The following is a 21,160-nucleotide window of genomic DNA, read 5'->3' on the forward strand; positions in this document are numbered from 1 at the left end:
TCCCTTTGAAAACACAAATTACATTTAGTCACATCATGAAGAAGTCATTTACAAAATGTTCTGCAAATGTATAGCTGTGGGAAACAGAAGGCTGTCAGGAAATAACCAAAATACTTACTTGTAGTCTGATTTTTTGCTTTTTTATATAGGCTTTGCCACTGCCTTGTTGCAAGTGTTGATTTGCATTGCCTCCGCCAGCCTTCAGCAAGATGTGGTTGCTGGGAGAGGATGGGAGTGGGAGGAGAGGTGGTGGCATAACCTCCTCCCCAGGGATCTCTCTCCCCAGGCAGCTCTCTCAGGAGGGAGGAAATGAGGGCGACAAGTAGAAAGCCTCCCTCGGGGCTCCCTAGTGCCTGCCGAGGTCCCCAGGGCACAGTTTTCAAGCCCTCGGGTTTTTTCACAGCGTGAGGGAAATGCCCTCTCTGCTGCAGGGAGCCCTCACCTTGCTGAGCAGGAGGAGCAATGTAGGTGTTGAGCCCCAAGTACGCGCAGCGCTGCATGCTCCAGAGCACTATGCCCGTGTCTCCAGCCGCCGGCAGCTGCCCGGAGCCCCGGGAGGGGGCCGGGAGGCGGCTCCGGCCCCGGGCAGGGCTGCGGCTCTGGGGGGCCGAGGGAAGGGCTGCACGCTGTACCCCCAGCCCGCCTCTCTGCCCGGCCGCTGCCTGCCGGCGCCGTTCCTCTGTCCTCTGAGGTCTTCGTCTCAAATGCCCTGTTTTCACACTCGCTCAAACGTGATCTTCGCAGACCCTTATTAGTGTTAGTGCCGCAATAGACTTCTCCTCTCTGACCTCTAATTTTTTGCAGCAAACTGGCTGGAACTGCTAAGCGTGGCAATTCATTAGATAGGAATATTATGTAAAAAAAACCTTCTATGGCGGACACATATACAGAAAATAATTCTGTCAGATGTAATTTTCAGAGGTAGCACAGCTATTTGATTCCTTTTCATGACATGAGATGCCAGGAGGTCTTTCAGTTTGGGGTTTTTCCAGTTACATAAGTCGCTGCCCGTCTTTCCCAGCCTAAAGTAATAATAATTATTATTATTACTACTTTGTCAAAGTGCATTCTCTACCACAATAAAAAAAAATCAATTCCATATATTTGCCGTACAGTCCAATGTTCTTGGCAGCAAGTCTGCAAGTTATAGGAAGCCTTAAAATACATGGAGTTTGATCCCTGAGCAGCATCAGCTGAGCTAGAGAGCAGCCCAGAGGTGAGGAGTGCCATGGCTGGGGGCTGTTGCTGTTAGTGGATTAGCCTCTTAAATCAGCTCAGCAAGTTGCCAGATTCTGGTCACCATGGTGTCATACATGGCTAGCTGCTAGAAAATAATCTGTGGGAACGGATAAGACAGAGCAAAACTGCAGTAGTCAGTTTTTTCTTTAAAAAGTAAACCATGTCCAAAATCACCCATCCCCATTTCACAGCAGGAAAGCAGGTTCTCGTGGGGCATTGGCTCAGTCATGGCAGAGCTGGGAGGAGGCACAAATGGGCACTCTCCCCTTCCAGCTGAACAGGGACTTGCCCTGGCTGTATGCAAATAAAAGCAGCCTGCATTTGCAGGCCTGGGCAGCGTTTTTGCTCCAGGGAGGCTCACATTCACATGCTACCCTGCTTAGAGAAGGGTTTCACATGGCCTTGAATTGCCAGCTGGTTCACAGCACAGCAGCACATGTCTCTGACCTGCAAGACACAGGGAACAAGCGCCTGGAGAGTGCAGCACCATGCAAAGCTGCTGGTCTGGCTGTCACTCCCTCTATGGAGCACGTCCCCAGGACACTCATCCCTTACAGCCAGTCCTGATGGGCAGTGGCAGGTACCCCAGTGCTGCTGGGGAAACCTATGTTCTTAAGAAGCCAATATACAACAGTCAGACCCAGCTCTGGGCCACTGAGCTGAACAAGAATGATTGCTACCCTCACTGGTGACTGCTATCCATCCTCCTGTTGTTCCCATTGAACCACATGCCTTGTTGGCAGAAAAAGAAGCCTTTTTACCCATGCTATGAAGACATCACCTGTGGAGGTAAGGCCTGTAAAATTTCAGGAAAGCAAGGAACATGATGCTAAAGTTAACCTGCTCTTCCTGTCTGACCTGAGCACTGCTTTCTCCCTCACAACCCACCAGCAGGGTCAAGAACCAATTGCTGGGAAGAGATGCTGCTGATCACCCTGAAACTTTGCTGCTGATGTCTGGCATCCAGAGAGAGTGGGGCAGCTCTTGGGATTCCCACAAGATCCAGAGCAAAATGCTGCTGAATGAACAGAAAGACTCTGTGTAAGCTCTGACAGCAAGTCTCCCATTAAAAAAAAAAAAAAAAAAAAAAAAAAAAAAAAAAAAAAAAAAAAAGGAAAATTTGCATCTGATTTTGTAAACATTCTTTCAATTGGATGCAAATACTCACTCACTTTGGATGTCCAGTTCTGAATCTGCCTTCATGAGTTCTTTGCTATTTTTCATCATCCCTTCCAGCAGGCATCTCAGAGCTCGCTTCTTATAGTTCAGAGCATTTTAAACCCTGTAAGAGGAAAATGCAGGTACCTTTTGGGGATTAAGAAAACATCAACATCCAGGCATGGAGATATGGAGCCCAAGAGAAAGAAAAGCCAAGAAACCAAGGGGCAGCTCTACAGCAGTGGTATTTTGTGCCACTTGCAGAGTCAGCCATGGAGGGAACTGCAGCACTGCCAAGTGTGTGGATGGAGGGCAGTGTGTCCAGCTCCTGGCATACAAATCTAGACATACTGGTACTTAAATATGGTTGCCTTTAACAGCCTTGTAAGAAAACCCTAAGTGAACATAACATGGCTCCTTTCCAAAGAGCATTTCCTGAGGCATAGTTGCCCAAGACAGTCTGATTTTACACATGGCTATGCATAGTCTTCTAGCTGCATGTTAGTAAAATAAGAAAAAAAGGGCTCAGCTTTGTAAAGTATTGGGTGTGTGTGTGAAAATATAAGCAATTTTTTTAAATAATGAATTATCACTAAGAGGACTGGCCACATTAAAAGTGATAAAAACAAGACGGAAAACTAAATCTTGCTATTTTTTTTGTTACGAGTTCACTCACTGTTGCTTTCACCAGCAATGCTGGTACAGCAAAAGGATTTCTAATCAGTCACTAATGCATGATTGTTTAATTTTAATGGGCATGATCAATACCATCCGCTCCTTCTTTAAATGCTAATGAACACTTTAATACAACAGATGTGGACAAACAGTACATTGCAGATTAAAATTAGGCACAGCATTAAATAGCTTACAAACAGCAGAGGAATCCTGCTGGACATCTTGACAAAGAACCACAGGCAGCTGATAAATCTTGAATTGCCACCACCAGCCCACAGTGTCTCAGGCTTGTACAACTATACCACCATCCTGATCACCCTAGAAGAGAAAGCTGCCTTTCCAAACTCTTGCAATTTCTTTATTAGGATTTATGGGGGCCCAACTGTGATTTCTGAAATGCATATCCAAATTTTAATAACACAAGCACATTTCTAGCAAATACTCTCAGGTACAGTTACTATTAGTTGGTATCTTCCAGCCCATTTTGGTCATGGCAAGAAGTATCAGGGAAGGATCCCCAACCTAGACAAAATCCCAGTCCCCTGCTAAGTTGTGACAGAGAAACATCCAGTGCTAGATTGTGCATGTCCCCCAAATTAATTGTCAGGCTCAGTAAACCGGGGCCAGAAGCTGGGTAACTAACTAGCTTTCAGCCAGTTTGAAGCCACAAGAAAATGGCAAACTTTGTTACAACAGAACATCACAGGCAGCTGAATTCACTTCAAGGTAAAGCTTCTATTTTTTTCTGCTCTTAACTGTAGTCAGAGGAAAAGGCACTTGAGTGACAGAGATCTAGTTCCTGACACCTGGTGTCATTTGTGCTCCATAGGTTTTGGTGGACCCTGTCCTGAATTCATGAAATGTGAGTCCCAGTTCACTCTGGTAGGTTTTGGAAACTCACCCCAGGACTGAGCCCCCACCGAGGGGGTGGTAGCAATCAAAGGAGAGTTGCATGTACCCACAGGAGTGGCCTTTGTGTGGAGCAGGGAATTTACACGTCCTTTAGAACATCCAGTGACAGGGTTTGGTGGTCTCCCCCTCACCCTGAGCAGGTGACATGCCAGCAGCTCCAGCATCACTCACAATGGTGTGCCAGCAAGTACCACCTGGGATGGGTGGTGTGCAACACCCTGTTCAAAGGCATCTCTAATTTACAGTTCCCTGGCTTTCAGAGGGTACCATGCATTGCTTTGGGTTCAGCTTCCTTTATCTGTTTCTTCCTTTTTCTCTCTCTTGCATCTTGTGAAACCCAAATCTTTTTTTCTCCTTTTTAATTGTGTGAAATCAACTTGGAGTGAAAAGGCCACGAAGAAACTTTCTGATGCCAACTGAGTCTAAGCTGTGTCTTTGTTCTCAGCAGAGCTAAAGACCACATTAATCAGAAACTTTGCTGACCTTGTCTTTGCTACCTGAATACTGAAAGACAAAAGTGACAGAGTCTGGCCACATTTAAAAATTCAATTAAAAAATACTAGCTGCCCAGGGATAAATATTATCATAGACCTCAGTGGAGTTAGTTGTAACTATGACAAAGGTAATGCCTTCTTCTCACTCTATTTTAATTTTTTTCCCCAAAAAGAATAAACCCTAGTTTTTGATTCTCCTGATTAAGACAACTGTGTACATGACAGAGTGTGCTCAGTAATGTTGGATAGCTAATGTTGGGACTTTTAATAAGGAACAAAGTAAGAAATCCCTGACAAGGGATGGCAAACTGAAAGGGAAGAAGTGAAGCTACTAAAGTGGACCTAAAGAAAAATGTCTTCATTCCCCTTTTTTTCAGGCTGTGCTGGTCTGATAAAAATACTACCTCTTCCTAGAGCCCTGGCAGAAGCAGACTAGATAAGGGGTGAGAAGACCCTGCTCAGCATCTAGAGGCAAAGTGAGGTGAGGAGAGAGGTAACAGCACAACTCTCCTAAGGATGAAACAGAGAGCCTTTCATTGTGGCACCTGGCTGTGCCTTACGGATTTTATTTTTGAAATATTAAGCAAGTGAGTGGATATCCAGTCAGCTGAGAACACGAGCAGCCAAACAGAGGGAAGAAAACCAAATCCCTTGGTGCTGACAGTGACAGGAGAGGTGGCAGCTCTCCCTGTCCACTGGCAGGCCCCAGCCAGGTGGGTACCGGCTTCGGTGCAGTAAATTAAATAGGAGCAGGCGTATCTTCTCTAGGTTGAACGTTCAGGTAAATAAAGGGCCAAATTCCTCTCAGAACATCCTCCGGCCCCGCCAGCTCCCCCTGGCTCTTTCCTTTCCCGGCTTGCCGGCGGCCTGCCTGTGGGGTTTCCTTGCGTGCTGCACCTTTATCCACCCGCCCTCGCTGGCTCTGCTGTCCCCGTCGCCCCTCCTGGGTTCGCTGTCACCCTGTGGGGGCATGCCAGGGATGGCCGTGGGCTGCGGAGGGGCGCGGGGGTACCTGCGGTGCTGGGAAGCCGGGGGGGCCGCTGGCAAAGGAGTCCTGCTGGGTCCTGCCGAGTGCCGAGGGGGCACCGGGGAGCTGGTCCCGCTGCGCCGCCCGTCCGAGGAGCTGCGGGAGGGAGCGCTGTGCGAGGCGCTTCTGCCCTGGCCACCAGACCTGTCCCTCTCTGAAGGGGTGTCAGAGGCCGTGCTGGAGGCGCTGCTACCCTTTGAGTTCAAGTGCAGATTGGAAAGGTTTCTCATCAAACTGTGTGACAGGGGAGAGGAGTTCCTCGAGTGGCTGATGGATGTGAACTGGTGGGTGACAGGAGCGCGCGTCCTCCTGACGGCAGCGGCGTAGGAGTCCTGGCTGCGAAGGTAGGGCAGGTACTGAGTCACCGTGGTCGGGCTGTGGGGGTGGCCATGCTGGAGAGAAATGGCTTTTGCTATCTGGTGCATGCGCAGGGTCTCCATCCACTGACTGTCAGTGCCTGGCAAGGAAACGGAAACAGAGTCAGCTGTCTGGGAATTGATGGAAAACTGCTCTCAGGTTTAACCTGGTACCAGGGTTTCTCTCGGAAGAACCTCAAGCCACCCTTCCCCTCCCCGCCGTGCAGCAAATAGTCCTGGATTTGAGTTATGTTCAACGTTATGGTTGAACATAATGTTGGGCTTTTTAAATAGCAAGTGATATACAGATATTTCTGATGCCACTGCAGACTATGGAGCTTAGACTAGAAGGCAGTTACGGAGGCATCCACTTGACTGTTCAGGTGGGTTCCCACTTCCAAGTGCCTCCTGGTGTTTTGAACCCATCCTGGTTTTAAACATGCTCTGTGATGCTCTTGTCAACCTCAGTAGATTTCTCCTCAGCTTTCATTACCAAAGAGCCTGGAGACCTCTGGAGCTGGCACAGAGGTCACCCCAAGGTACCAGTACTGCTGCAGCCTTGCACTCCAGCTGCATCTCTCCCATCTGGCACAGCCGTGCTGTTCGCAGCCCAGCACAGAGAGGAAGCAGTGCAGAGCCAGTGCAAATCCCAGCTGCAGCAGCTACATTCACCTCCTCTGGCTCCAATTTCTTTTCAAACTGCTACACACCATAAACACCAGAGCTACTTCAGTTGTTATTGCTACTACAAATTCAGAATTCAATCCACTTTGCATCCAGCTTCATGCAGAAAACCAACTCTGTATGTGGAAAAGCCGGTGAGGCATTAGGCTTCAGTCAGGCTGGCTCAGACAGTGTTTAACTGTGAGCAACTCAGGGTATTACAGTTCCCTCTACACCTACTGTCACAGCCCTGGGGTCATAACAAAAGTTGTAGCTTTCAGAGATCACACTGAAGTGGTTTTGAAAGTCAGTCCTGTGGTTTCCATGAAAGCCTTTAGCAAATACAATAGCTGTAAATTTTCCATTTGAACTGCAAAGGCTGCCTGGTTTGCTACTTTGTGGGTAGAGCAGAGAACAGGAATTCCTCTTATCTGAGGCCACAGCTCTGGCCAAAGACCCATGGGGAGCAGCTAAAATAATTTTGTTCTAGAGAGATTTGAATGATTTGTCCTTAAAGATTGCTAATATTGTTCCAACAGGAAAGCATAACCCTCACTGCTTCTCACTGGAACACTTCATTGACCATGGGGAGTTTTGTGGGAGCTGGATAGCAGCTCTGTCCTCATTAGGATTGCTCCTGTTAAAATGTAATGGATGATCTCTTCCACTCCTCTTTTCCCCAGACTTTGTTTGAATCCAAAGAGATTTAAATCACTTCAACTTATTGTCAAGTATGTCAAAAGGAAACTGTCTTCCCTATCATAGTGCATGTGACACTGACACAACAAATAGCTCCATCTGCACTTAGAGGTGAACCTTCTTTCACAGAAAGACAGATGGGAATTGCCTCCTCTGCTTCTTAACCTCCTTGAAAGTCATGGTTTCAAAAGGAACATGCATGCCAAAATGAACTTGTTAGACACTATTGCCTCTGCCATTCCCCCATGCCCTCCTACCAAGGCTGTGGATGTAAATCACAGACCTCATAAACCTGGAAACAGCAGGCTCAAGGATTCAAGTTTGGGTCTTCATTTGTTGTCAACACTCAGGTGGCCATCACATGTGCTATGGGACAGCACAGTGCTGATCTGCTTGAACCCTTTTGACGCTTTTGGCCCTTTTAGACTGGTCAGTCCTTGCTCCCTACAGCCAACAGCAGTTGCCAGCCCAGGATCCAGTTGCTCAGCAAGGAGGTCCCAGTGTGCCCTGTGGGACTGCCTCTCATAGGCTGGGGGGCTTCTCCCTCATGTGGTCCCTGAGCCACCAACTCTGTACACTGGACGTGCTCTCTGTGGTAGGCCACACAGGTAGTACCTTCACTGCTGCTTATTTTAGCCTATTGGACAGGTATTACCCTTACCTTTGTGCTTGGGTTTGGTGGTCTTTTAAACCTGGGATAGGTGGTCTGGTAAAGAAGACAGGCCAGAAGGTTTGCTAGAGCTGAGGCACAGCTTTCGTGCTGGCTGGTAACACGCCTCCTTTGAACTGTGCCTGTTCAATTGGCTGCTGACAAAACATTAGTGCTTCCATGTAACTCCTCCAGTGTGCCAAAGGGACAGACAAGCTCTCCCACCACTCACTGAAAAAAAAGCAACCATTTCGGCTTACAGCAGCTGAGCCAACCTGTGAAGATACACACCACACTTGGTATGGCTGCAGGATTCATCTCCCCAAAACCAGGGTAACCTCTATCTGCAAAGCTAATCTGGAGTAAAGATGTATCTTTTAGGACATGCTCTAGGTTTCATTTGCATTAAAAATGTAATTGTGTTGCAAATGGATCACAATTGCTTAGGAATAGGAACACCCATGTTAGATGTGTCTGGAGTCCAAATCTAGCACCTCTCAATTCACAGGGCCATCCTTCTACAGTCGCAAGTAGTGTACAAAATTGAGAAATTCTTCCTCTGCTCACTAGTATCTTGTTCTAGCTCCTGTATTGCTCCTCAGGTATCTCAGCCCAAACATTTCTGCAGCCCTACTGTGAACTCTAAGAGAAAATCAGCTTGGCTAAGAAACACCTTTACAAAAACAACAGCAGACCTTAAAGGCAGAACTGTGCTAGAGTCAACTGAGACAAGTGTGAATATATCAGCAGCATAAATTTATTAGGAAATGAAAACTGCATTGTAGAGCCCACTGCATTATTAAACATATCTCACTGAACAAATCAAGCCCCAGAAGGCCTAAGAAACACCATTCCAGAAGTCAGACAGTGATGAGCCAGGGCTGGCTCAAATGGGCAAGCTGAGCTGTGGAAGGAGAATGCAGTGGGAAAACTTCTACAATTACTCAGAGCAGGATGTCAGGAGCATTTCTGTCTGCCAGGCTGGAAGTTTTGTACTTGTCAAAGCAGTGTATCATCCACAGGGATCTTTTTGCCACCCCACATGCAGCTACTGAGGCCACAGCCTCAGTATGTGTGTCCCCCTGCAAGAGCACTGGCCAGAGCAAGAGCACCCACACATCTTTAATAGGAGGTGCCCTTTATCCAAGCACAACATCCATACAAAGCTGTGTGCTGCATGGCTAAGGGTGGGAGGAAGAGTGGCTGAAGCACTCCAGTTGAGTCTGAGCTTATCACCATGGACTGCTTCCAGCCTGCTTCCTCTAGGAGCATACAGGGCATCTCCCTTACCCTTCAGACATGTAACAGGCAGCTCTGCCAGGGGGAAAAATGGATCTGATGGCCACCAATATAAGCAAGTTAATCAGAGACATCAAGACTGGAGGCAGCCTGGGCTGCAATGATCATGCATTGTCCTGAGGGACATGGGTCAGGAAAAGTTCGGCTCATGAATTTTAGGAAAACACACTTCCAGCTCCTCAAGGACATAGTAAATAGGATTCCCTGGAGACAAGGGAGTGTAATAGAGCTGACAGATCTTTAAGGAAGTCTTCCATAGAGTGCAAGAGCTCTCCAGGAGCAAGAAATTGAGCAAAGAAGATGAGAGACTGGTGTGTCTGAGTAGGGAACTGCTGGTCAAAGTAAGGGGAAAGAAACAAATGCACAGGAAGTGGAAACAAGGACAGGTAGTCTGTGAACAGTATAGACATGAAGTTTGATTGTATAGGGATATAGTGAGAAAGGGCAAAACAAACCTGGAACTGAACCTGGCAAGGGATGCTAAGAATAACATGAAGGGTTTCAGCAATGTTAACAAAACAAGAAATTCAAAGAAGGTGTACCCCTCTAATAAACAGCACTGGAAAACTGTTAGCAACAGATACGGAAAAGACTTTGTCTCAATCTTCAATGTCAGCCTCTCTTCCCACACCTATCAAGTCAATGGACAGCAGGATGAGGACTAAGGGAGCAAAATGCTTCCTGATCTTAACATCAGTGGACAAGGGAAGAGCTACAGATGTCATTTATCTGGACTCCTGTAAAGCCTTTAACACGATCTCCCTCCAACATCCCTCTCTCTAAATTGGACAGAGATGGATTTGATGGGTAGACTGTTGGGTGGATCAGGAACTGGTTGAATTGTTGCATCCAGAGGTCAGTGGCTCAGAGTCCTGATGTACATCAGTGACAAGTGGTGTCCCTTGGGGTCCATACTGGGACCAGTGTTATTTATTATCTTCATACATACAGAGGGATCGAGTGCACCCTCAGCACATCTGCAGTGACACCCAGCTGAGTGGGGTGGTTCATGTGCATTGACATTTTGCCATTCTCCCCACATACACCCTGCCCATGTCAGCAATGAAGTTCACATGTGTTCTTACCTGAGTCAGATCTGCTCCGTGAATTCCCCTCCGAATTGGGGAGTGAGGTCTGTATCAAGAGCTGCACTGCCTCAACCTCGTCCTGCGCTTTCACCTTGCTCCAGCAGATAGCTTGGATGTGCCTTGTGCTTTTGGGAGCTCTAACATCACTCTGCTCAGGAGGGAGAGAACAAGCATGAGGATGTAACAACACAACACCAAACACACTAAGCTCCCCTATGAGGGAACTTCCACTAGTGCCTGAGCGGCAGCAGTTGTTTCAATACGGAGCCTGCTTTGCAAAACCACTTAGCTAGTTCTCAAATATTTTTAGACTCTAGATAATTTTGGCTGGCACTTGTGATTATGCTAAAAATGTGGTAGCGAATAACAGCTTCAATTCTTGTACCCTGTGGGGGAAAGATCTGAAGGTCTTCCTCTACAAACACAAAAATACATTTTACTAGTTCTATTAATGAGCATCAAATGTGCACTGCTTTCTGCTAAAAGAGGTAGGACTAAGCAGGTATTTTTGCAGTTGGATCCCCAACAAAATTTTCCAGGAGTATCCCTCAGTTTGCTGTTAAGGACCTATGACTCCTGTGAGAAACTTCAGCCTGAAAGAAAACCACTTCTTCACTTCTGAGACAAGCAAGCAAGGTCCAGGATTTCCCCATCATTCCATCACCACCTGAATGCTTGTTCAGGACAGAACTGGAATCTCATTTATTAACCACCTTCTGACAGACAGAGTTAGGCTTTATAAAATCAGTGTTGTAAGTAACTGCAAACTCTTTACAAAGCTTACTTCTATCACATCAAATTGTATTCTGGGTTTTATTTTACCTTACTCTTGATTTCTCATTTTCTTTCTTCTCCTGTTGCTCCTCTGCTCTCCTAATTAGCACATCATTCAAAAGATAAAAACCAGCCTCTTTAAGTAATGCAAACAACACTGACCATTACACTTGAAGCAAAAGGAGCTTTCATCCTTGAGAAGAAGAGCCATCCCAAGCAGCAGTCTGAGGCCATTGTATCTGTAAACTTAATTCAGCTTTTGCTCTGAAGTTTATATTTTACAACTAATTACAGGCTGCTGAGAACTTGATTATAGGATATAACAAAGCCAGAGGATGTTATTTCCACACCTCCTGTGTAGGTTTTGTCTTGGATCAACTATTTTATTTGTTTCTTAGAGCTTACCTCATATGTAACAACACATTCTACAGACTGGTGCTCTTCTATGCCCACAATCCATTTCTCCATTACAAATGGTGGCTGGAAAAAAACATGGTGGTAGTTACTAAGGTAACTCTTCATCTCTCGACTAGTTTCTAAATCACCCAGAAGGGATTTACAACATTTGCTTCTTTTCATTCATTCCTATACTGTTAACATCAATACTTCTCTTAAAATTTTATGAGGCAAAGCAATATATTTTTGAAATATTTACTTCCTGGTTTACAAAAAGAAACTGAGAAGAGATTTCCATATATAATGCACAGCAGATGAGACAACATGGAATGTTTTCGGGGGAGGGGGCATAAACCTTTTTCAATTTTTTGTGTGTACCCTTTTGCTTCTGCTAGATTTACAGAGGAAAGGAAGAACAAATATGTAGAGATTCTCAGAGATATTCCTTGATAAATATAAAAATGTTGAAGTATGTGAAAAGTTAATGTTACTGTATCTAGTTTATTTAACTGTATGCTTTTTTTGAAGAAAAAATTGCAATGTCCAAGATTAAAATTAGACAGAAAACTAATGACAATAATACCAACAGTCATAATAATAATAACAACAAAAATAATCACAAGTGTTTTTCCAGAAATCACTAACTATAAAAATAGTATTACCATGAATTAAATATTAGAATCTTTTTTGGCCAATACACCTATATCAAATTTTCCTTAAAATTCTGACTGTTGACAATATGCTTTTCACTTTTCCCTCTTAAAAAAATGACTAAAAGCTTCCTCCCCCCCAGTTTTTTCCCAAACATTCACAGTCAAAAGCACTCAAGAGTTTGGGTGTTTATACCAGTGCACATTAGAGCAGAGTTCTAATTGGCAATCAAGCTGTATATTTTTTTCAGTTAGAAATTTATTTTGTTAGCTATTATCAAGTGGAGCATATTAATAAAAACAAACAATTAAAATAATAGCTAACAAAATGCCCTCTGCATCAACAGAACTTCTGTTCCTTAGGGAAAATCAGTCTAAATGCTTACTGGTAAATATTTACAGGCAGGTTCTGACACAGGGTAAAATGCTCAGTGACAATGAATTGCAGATGTTCAGTGCTGTACTGTCTGCAGTGGGTTTCAGTCATTGCAATCCACTGGTGCATGAAAGACAGAGTTTTAGAACCAGGTAAAAGTTCTAAAACTATATTAAAAAAAAAAAAATTAAAGAGAGAAAAAATCCTACAAAGCCCCCCAGACAAATCACACAAAGTTTGTGGAACATTTAAATTGGTTTCTTCTCTTGAAAAATAAAGCAATTTTTTGAACATTCTTTTCATTAAAAGGAGTAATAAATTCAGAGGATAAAACATAGAATTAAAACAAGAAAATATAAAATAGTTCCTTCTCTTATTTGTCTATTGTTAACATTATTGTCAGCTTAAAGGAGAACCAAAATACCTAACTCCTATTTTGATAAAATTCTATTTAAAATGTGCATTTTATTTAAAAGCTGTCAAGAGATTGAGCTTCTGCAAGCACAAAAGTCGACTGCTGTGGTATTTTAATGTCTTTGTTTGAGATCTGTGAATTCATGAAAGCTTTAAGGCTGTAAATACCTTTGTCATCTTTAAAATCTCTGCATCAGGTAGGTTAGTGTTGAATGTCACATCTTTTATGTAGGTTATTGCAATTTCATCCCCATCCATCTCCATGTACATTTTCCATTTACAATCCTATGAATAATAAAAAAAAAGAATGCTGGATTGTTAGAATACAAATAGGAAAAAAACCCCAACAACAAAGCCCAAAATGAAACAAAACTGAAAGCCGAAACAACCCAAAATCTAATCCTCAATATATGAAGGAAGAAAATAATCCAGCGAGAAAGTTGAGGGACCTATACATATTTTAGGATTTGCATATTTGCAGTACAGTGTCCTATTCCTTCTTCTCTCAGCTCACCCTGTGAGGCAGCTGCCACCTTGACAGGTGTGGTGTCCCTGAATGGCCTCACCTGGACAGACAGCTGCTGGAGCATGTGGCTTGGGAGCTTTGCACATCCCAGGGCAGTGGTGGGAGCCATCACCTGGGGTCACAGTCAGTGCTGGCAGCCAGCCACAAGGACATCGTGAACCCAGGAATAAATGATCAAAGTCTGTGCAACACCTTCAAGGCAATCACTCAAATAGTGGGCACAAGGATGAGCTTGTTATTACAGCTCAGTTATTTGAGATACTAGAGCCCAGCGAGGCACTGAGCATTCTCAACTTCTGCTTGCCTCCAATTGCATTATTAATTATAAAGAAGCTCAACTAAGAAAATAATCACGGTGAGTCTAATAAACCACAGCAATAAAAGGTAACCTTAAACAACCCCCTGAGCTGAACAGAGGGCCAACATCCCACACTTTGCACAGGTGTGAGCCTGCAGAGAGTGACAGCTGGCAGAATTCTGCAGGACATCCCACATGGACTGAGTGCTGGAGCTGGGGTTTGTGTCTGTGGCCAGGGACTGCCTGTCCATGGTGCAAACCAGCCAACATTCGCTGGTCTGCTCGGCAGGTGCTTTGGGGACAGGATACTGTGCAGTGCACTGAGCTCCTCCAAAAATCAGTCCCCCGAAGGATCACTCTGCCAGTGAAGCAGAGTGTCTCCACCTCCATACAGGAAGGAAGGAATCTTTCCCTTCACAAAGACAGGAGCTCCTCCAGACATGGTAGGAGTTCAGGGGTCTGTGTCTGCCACATGCCACCTGTTAGGCAGGCGTGAGCCCTGTGCACACAGGAGGCAGTCTTCACCATGCTTTTGCTCAGAAAATGCAAAAACTTGCAGTGGGGACACAGATGGACACTTAGGGCCACAGGCTTGGGTAAACAGTTATTTGCACAGACAAATATACAGCAGCCTAAAAAGTATCTGTTTGCACAGGTCATTTGCACCACATCTGTGGTGTTTGCACTTTCATCTCTCATAAATGTAACACAGGAGCTCAGCTCTCAGAAAGCTCAAAGCTTTGCATCACACATTTAATTGGCAATTCCAAATTAAAAGAAAACTGAAATATAATCTTTCTGAACAGCAACAGGAAATTATGTTTATGACAGCATTTGGCCCTGTGTGTCCATCTGTCCCTTTTGAAAGCTTTCACATTTTACAAGCAGAGAGGGCATGTGAGTTTGTTTTTGCACTGCCCTTGTCTTGCGAGTTTGAGTGATGGGAACTGCAGTTCAGTGGTCAGGGCACCAACCAAAACTCAGCAGCACCAAGTTCAGTTTCCAGTTCTGCTATTGGTTTCCTGTGCAACCTGATCAGGTGCTGGAGTCACCCTGTGCCTCCATTTCCTTATCACAGGCAGTATCTCTTTGCGCATCTCTTTTCTGTCCTGTTTTTTACATTTGTGAGCTGACCTAGGGTAATGCCTGTCCTGTCCCAGGCAGGTTCAGCACTGTGCACCGGCCCTGACATTGGCTGAGGAATGCTTTGAAACAGAACAGCAACAGCAAAGCAAATTGTCTCTGACTCCTCCTCATCTCTCAGACTGTACTCCTCTCCCTGCCCAACGTTCTTGTTGCCAGATTTTTTGCAGGAGATTCATGCTACTGCAAATCAAACCTGAGGTTAGAGACAAAATGCTTGATGACATTTCTAAGTTTTACAAAAACACCTGAGCCAAGAAAATAAAAAAATAAGGACATAAAGTACTATCCTCCAGTTAGTTCAGCACATTTCCTGCCATCTCTGAGTAATACCAGTGCCAAGCACTTGAGAGCTAGAGCTGCACCTTGCGCCAGGCCTCCCGCGCCCTCCTGACTCAGGATTTTGTGCGGTTCACTCACATTTCCCTGCAGACTAGATCTGACAAATATGATCTCATTTTAATAAACAAAATAAATCAACCAACCACCTCTAGAGAAAAGCTGTGTACATGCAGGGTCTGGCAGGGGGTGGGCACTGCCACTGCCTGTCCTCTTGCCAGATCCACTGCACAGGCAGGATCCCCCTCCATGCGATCATGGATCAAATTGCCTCACGTAGGGGTGGATGCCTGAGGCTTGCACAAACACTGCCTTCCTCAGCTCTGAACTGCACCTTCAGAGAAATACACACTCTCCTGTCTCTCAAATCCAGTCCCCAAACCTTTGGTCCTCTTTGGAGCCCTCTCCAGCCACGGTGTACCGATACCAAGAGGGCAAGATGTCATTCATACTATGATACTCACTCTGGTCCCTCAAAAATACATGTCTGATTTTATTTGGAAAGGTTTTCATCTTGTGTTATTAGAAAATCATTACTGGAAATGGGAAAGAGAGAATGAGAGAGAGAGAGAGAGAGAGAGAGAGAGAAGGAACAGATAAGGAGAACAAGAGGCAAGAAATGGAAGGAGATCTTGGGAGAAAGAAAGAAAAGATATCAAAAAAAGTGGAAGGAAGGAAGAAAGGAAGGAAGGAAGGAAATAGGTGGATGACTTTAGAACCAAGGCACTTAGCAAATATCTCAGATAAGTAGGTGGTTACTTGACTTACAAACCTAGTAACTCTTTTGTTCAACCACACAATAAATAACGCAAGATTTGTGTGCTGCAGAAAGGAGCATATTTCCCTGTTTTCCAATGGAGTTCCAGGTTCTTACAACTGGACACACTCATGAATTTAAACAAAAATTTGGCTAGAAAAACCAAGCATATGAATTTCAATTCTTTGATGAATTGTAGCCATATGACTTCTTAGATCGAAACTACATTTAATGCCAGGCATATGTGAGAAAATAATTTGGAAATGGCTTGTTCAAAGTGTCTGGTTGATAGATATGCTTGCACAAGTCCTTCAAAAAGACTTCCCTGGACATCTTTAATTCAAGCATTAAAATACCTCCCAAAACCTACCTGCTTGATTTTGATCTAAATAAAAAAATCCAGCTTTTTGTTTTAAAAAATTATCTAGTTTCAAAACTGAAATGCACAACCTGCAAAACTTTGTGCAAAAACATTTCCAAATAACACTTTGACAAAGCCAATAAATCAACAACCTCTGAAAATTATTGTAGGAAAGCAAATCACACATGTATTTGAGCTGCTTCTTCTCGGCTTTGAAAGAGAAAGTAACAACACTTTAAAAATTAAGTCTCCAGCTTACTGTGGTGACAATACTCCTTTAACCCCATCTGCGTTTATGTCTGCAAAAAAAACCCTGAAAGGGAAATGAAAAAGATCAGGCACAGGCTCTAAACAGCAAACACATATCCTGCAACAACAGCTTAAAACGTTTGCTAGGGAGGCACTTCATTTTTCAAGGGGGCCCAAATCAAGGATTCATTTTAAAATCAGTCGTTGCAATAAACTTTTTTGGTTTTTTAGAGATCTAAATAAAAATGGAAATGGCATTGTAGCAGATAACTTGATATTAGAAGAAAACTAAGATGTAGCGCAAGATGAAACAAATAAGAAAAAGATGTTGGCCATGCTGATACTAAAAGTAGTAGCTTGTTGATGATTTAGGTCCCCAGAAGCTCCTTTACATTCTTAGCTATTATCTATCTCAGCTGCTGAAACCTGCTGTTTTAAAGGCATTAGAGTTGAACATCTAGTGACAGCACTTGGGTTATTTATCATTATGTATCACCCTGCTACACTATATTTTATTATACTGGATTTAAAGGAAGATAACACAATTATGGTTAATTTGCTTCTCTTCTTTATATGTATAGTGTCATGACCCACCACAGCTTTGTCCCATGAGATATTTTTAACCAAAAAGAAATCCACAAGAAACTCTCCCTAAAAATTCCATTAATAACCTCTTGTAGCATGTATAGGTTGCAGGGTCTGGAACTAAGAATGTTTTAATCTCTTCAGCAAAACAATGTCTCATAATGATGTACAGGACTATTGCTGCACTGATGAAGAATCATACATAATTCAGCACCTTTCACTTGGCACCACTGTGATATCCTCATTAGCAGTGGCTCACAGTGGCTGTCAGATGGTGTCCATGCGAATGCAGGCATTATATTGTCTTTGAGATGTGCAGCTGCTTCCATGACACTGCCAGTATATAAAAACATGACGCCAGTTTGTTTTATTTAGTGCTAAACCTTCCAGTTTGTAAAAACAAGGCTGACACAGAGCCTGACATGAGGCAGTGAAAATAATTAGCTCTCATTTTCTCAGCCTCCTATTTCCTTCTCCCCGCTGTGTTCTCTTTCCACTAAACCACCACATGTCAGTCGAAATGGGAGGCAATTAGTGGGCTCATTTCAGTCCCCACAACTGTGCTGAAAAGAAAGTATTTATGATGGCACAATGAACAGCTGAAAGATTAAATAACATTTGCCTTTTGAAAAGAAAATGACTTCTAGCTAAATGGGCAATTTTTGATTATTCTCAAACAAGCTTAGAGTAGTTGGTTTTTAAAATACAAGAAAGGAAAATGAGTCATTTTTAGGTGAAAGAATCAAATAAAACTTGACACAGTAATGCAAATAACTGATGTTTTATTGCAAAATATGTAAATGTGTTATACCCTTAACAATGGCTGGTGTCTCAGGTCAGGGCAGGCTGCTGCCAGCCAGGCTCCAGCAAGAGAAGGTGGCTCCACCGCTGGTTTTGTTTCAGCTGTGCAGGCAGAAAAAAAGAGGGGCGGAGGGGAGGCCTTGCAAGAGAGATGGTCTTAAAATGTACAGAAACAAAGCAAGCAGAAGATATATTTATGTTATCAGCTGCCTGGGTGCCTCCTCTGAGCCGGAGCCCTTACTCCTCTGCAAGGCAACAGGCTCTGACTGGCTGCAGCTTTGCCTGGAGAAGCACAAGGCCCCTTAACACCTACACAGACCAGCCAGCAGTACTAAAAATATCTGTCCCCTGACAGCGCTCTTCTCTCACATCCAGCACCGTGGAGCTCCGTGCACAACAGAGTGGCACATGATGGTAAATACCAGGCACTGCTATGTGTGCCCCAGAACAGGGGCTTGCAGCCGGCAAGGCAAGACCTCAGTGATACCCCAGCATTTACCAAAATCTCTCTTGCCATGTGATCAGAAGCAAACGAGCATGTTGCAGTCTTAGGCATCATCCACACGAGCAGCCTGCTTGCGACAGTGGGATGGTAAAGGTGGAAGCATGAAAAACGAGTCCCTTCCCTGAGGGCTGCATGGTGCCCTCCTGTTCTGTCCTTCAGTGGCATTTCCTGTGGACCACTTGTGGGGAAATCGTGCTGAAGCCTTGTGGACACCATGTCCCCACTGCAGGTCAAGGAGTGACTGCTCACACTTTGGGACTTGCAGCTCTGCAGGACATCGGCTGATGGAAAAAGGGTGTCCAGGAGCTCAGGAAAGGCATGGCAGGGCCACTGTTCTGCTGGGAACAAAGGCTCCTCTCCCAGGCTTCTGTCTGTATAGCACATGCCAAGCCTACAGATCACTGGGAACCTGTCTGTGCTTCTACAGACATATCTGTGACCGAGGTGGTACATGAGACATAATGTGTGGAAGGCAGCAAGTTAATTCACTGGCCAAAGTATAAAAATAAACCTTTAGATTTAGATTAAAAAGTCTAGAAAGTTAAGTGGACAAAATACCTACCTTAAAAGTCTATGTCTCTTCAGGGCTATGGAATAATTTCTAACAGGAATCCCTAGTCTAGCACTGCCTACACAAGGATTCTTAAAGGTCTTAGCTTGAGTTCAACTTCAGTTACACATGGATGCTACAGCTGGAGAAATCTCAGTGGAGATGATGGAGTTATACCAGCTTCACCTCATGCAAAAACAATACATGGTCCTGAAAAGAGTCTGGAAGAAAATACCCAGGAGCTCAGATCATCTGCACTGATCCACCTTCTTGGCAGACTATATTATTCTGTTCTTAATGGTGGTGGCAATATTTTAATGTGGTTGTGGTTTTATTTTACAGCTTAGGTAATCGCACAAACAGTTACTCTGATTCTTGCATTAACTATTAGTCTTTAGTAATGAAAGAATTGTGCTTTGACATGGAATTAAAGAGGGAAGATTTAGAAGATGAGGTTTTGAGATAAGGATAAATAACCCCATAGTGGAAAGTCAAGGTACCTGTGATTATTTTGCAAAGGAAGGGTCAGATAAAACAAATTCCACCTACATTTTTACTTACTGAAGTGGGTTAAAATACCTACAGAGCATGGAGAATAAAAATGACTGTTAAACTGTAGAACTGAAATGTCATATTTTATACTTTGGCTCTTGCTTTTTTTTTTTTAAGAAAGTAAAGAAAGAATTTATGAGCATTGATACAGTGGGAAGATGGAGAGGAACAAGCAGCAGAAATGGTCTCAAGCAGTTGTGAAACCACATTCCAGTTACAACTATTTCAGTACTGTTCTTTCTTGTAGAAACTGTGTTTTGCCAGCCTGGGCTTTTCCACATGAAGAGTTGGTCACAATGTTGCTTTAAAGTAGCCTTAATAGTATATTACCATTGCCACTACACATTTAAATAATAGCATTAAAATATATCTCAGTTCGGATATCCAAGACTAGAAAAGAGTTCACACACTTAGCTGTTGGTTTTGAAGAGGCTCTGCTCCTTACCTTGGCAGATGGAGGAAGAGGTAAGTGGGGAAAAATAAGGCAAAATGTGAGACAACTTCAAGGCTTTGTGTTTGGATATAGGTCAAATTGTGCCACTCTCAGTAAAAAATGAAAATATTCAATGGCATAGTGAAATCTGCCCTTTTGAGGACCAAAACGAAAGAATGCATCAATAGAAGGAAAAAGACTGTAAGGCATCTTTCTCAAGGGGTTTGGTGATTCATCAGTGTCGAACCAACACAGCTCAGGCACCTTTCCCTGATTGGGAAATTTTAATGAGCCATCTAGGATGAGAAAACCATTGAAAATTCTCCCTGCAGTCCTGCAAATCAGCTCAAGCAATGACTGCCAGGGTTTGTTGTTTTACCCTCCATCTTGGACTTAATTGGTGGTCCCCTGCCTGTTTTTTTTTAATTTGTGGGGAAAAGAAAAGTCTAAATCTATCACCATTCAGCTCATTGGGAATTGTGTACAGAAAGGTCATGAAAAGGCAGTGACTGGAAGTAACCACATAACTTGAACTACAAGAGTTGGAAAAGAAACCTCTAAAAACCAGGTTAGCTTTGCAGTGCTCACTCCTGATGCATTCAGAGAGCACAAAGGTCAGCTGAGCTTTTATTGCCTCCAAAGATGCAGCTAAAAAAGGAAGGAAACTGTAATGAAATGACTGCATCTGTCAGCTGGTGGAAACCAACATAATCCCACTACAAGATGCAGTTTAAATTAGATAAAAAATATGGGGCTGGTAAAGCTGTTTACTGGGAAGTCAGTGCTTCATTCAGCATACAGAAAAGGCTGAACATTCAAATGCTGTCTTGAAGCATATCCAGCAGGATCCTCACTAAAAGGCACTGCCATTCCTAAGGCCTTTAAGTTTCTGCCTGCTGATGAAGAAAGGTGTGCTGGCTGTGCTGATGGGGCGTGGCAGTGCCCAGGAGAGGACACCTGTGCCCTGAGGAACCATCTTCAACCCCAGGTGGTGCCGTGCTCTTAGCAGGCAAACACATCTGAATTAACCAGCACCTCTGAAATGGTTTCTGGGTCGTGGACCAGCTTCTCCAGCCCTTTTGTATCTGGTGGTATTGCTCATGATGCACTCCATGGCTGCACTCACTCTACAGCTTCAGTTTGGACCAGGAGGATTTTGTCCTCCATGTCCATCCTGTGCCATGCTTGGCCA

General features: G+C 44.0%; 1 protein-coding gene across 4 annotated transcripts in view; it reads right to left on the reverse strand.

Moving 5' to 3' along the window:
- Nucleotides 1-2,014: 2,014 nt before the first annotated feature.
- MAP3K20 (mitogen-activated protein kinase kinase kinase 20) overlaps nt 2,015-21,160 on the reverse strand; it is a 100,532-nt gene continuing 81,386 nt past the window's right edge. For 2 of the 4 annotated variants that reach the window (XM_066322813.1, XM_066322815.1), the window contains exons 17-20: nt 13,038-13,154; nt 11,439-11,513; nt 10,257-10,407; nt 5,010-5,962 (exon numbers count right to left, since the gene is read on the reverse strand). In XM_066322813.1, the coding sequence (XP_066178910.1) occupies nt 5,283-5,962; nt 10,257-10,407; nt 11,439-11,513; nt 13,038-13,154 (1,023 nt within the window). In that variant the 3' untranslated portion in view covers nt 5,010-5,282. Of the gene's footprint in view, nt 2,255-2,345; nt 2,522-5,009; nt 5,963-10,256; nt 10,408-11,438; nt 11,514-13,037; nt 13,155-21,160 lie in introns of those variants that run through there. The other 2 variants (XR_010743999.1, XM_066322814.1) reach the window with 2 other exon arrangements.

The sequence above is a fragment of the Sylvia atricapilla genome, chromosome 7 (genome assembly GCF_009819655.1).
Source record: "Sylvia atricapilla isolate bSylAtr1 chromosome 7, bSylAtr1.pri, whole genome shotgun sequence".
NCBI classification, from domain to species: Eukaryota; Metazoa; Chordata; class Aves; order Passeriformes; family Sylviidae; genus Sylvia; species Sylvia atricapilla.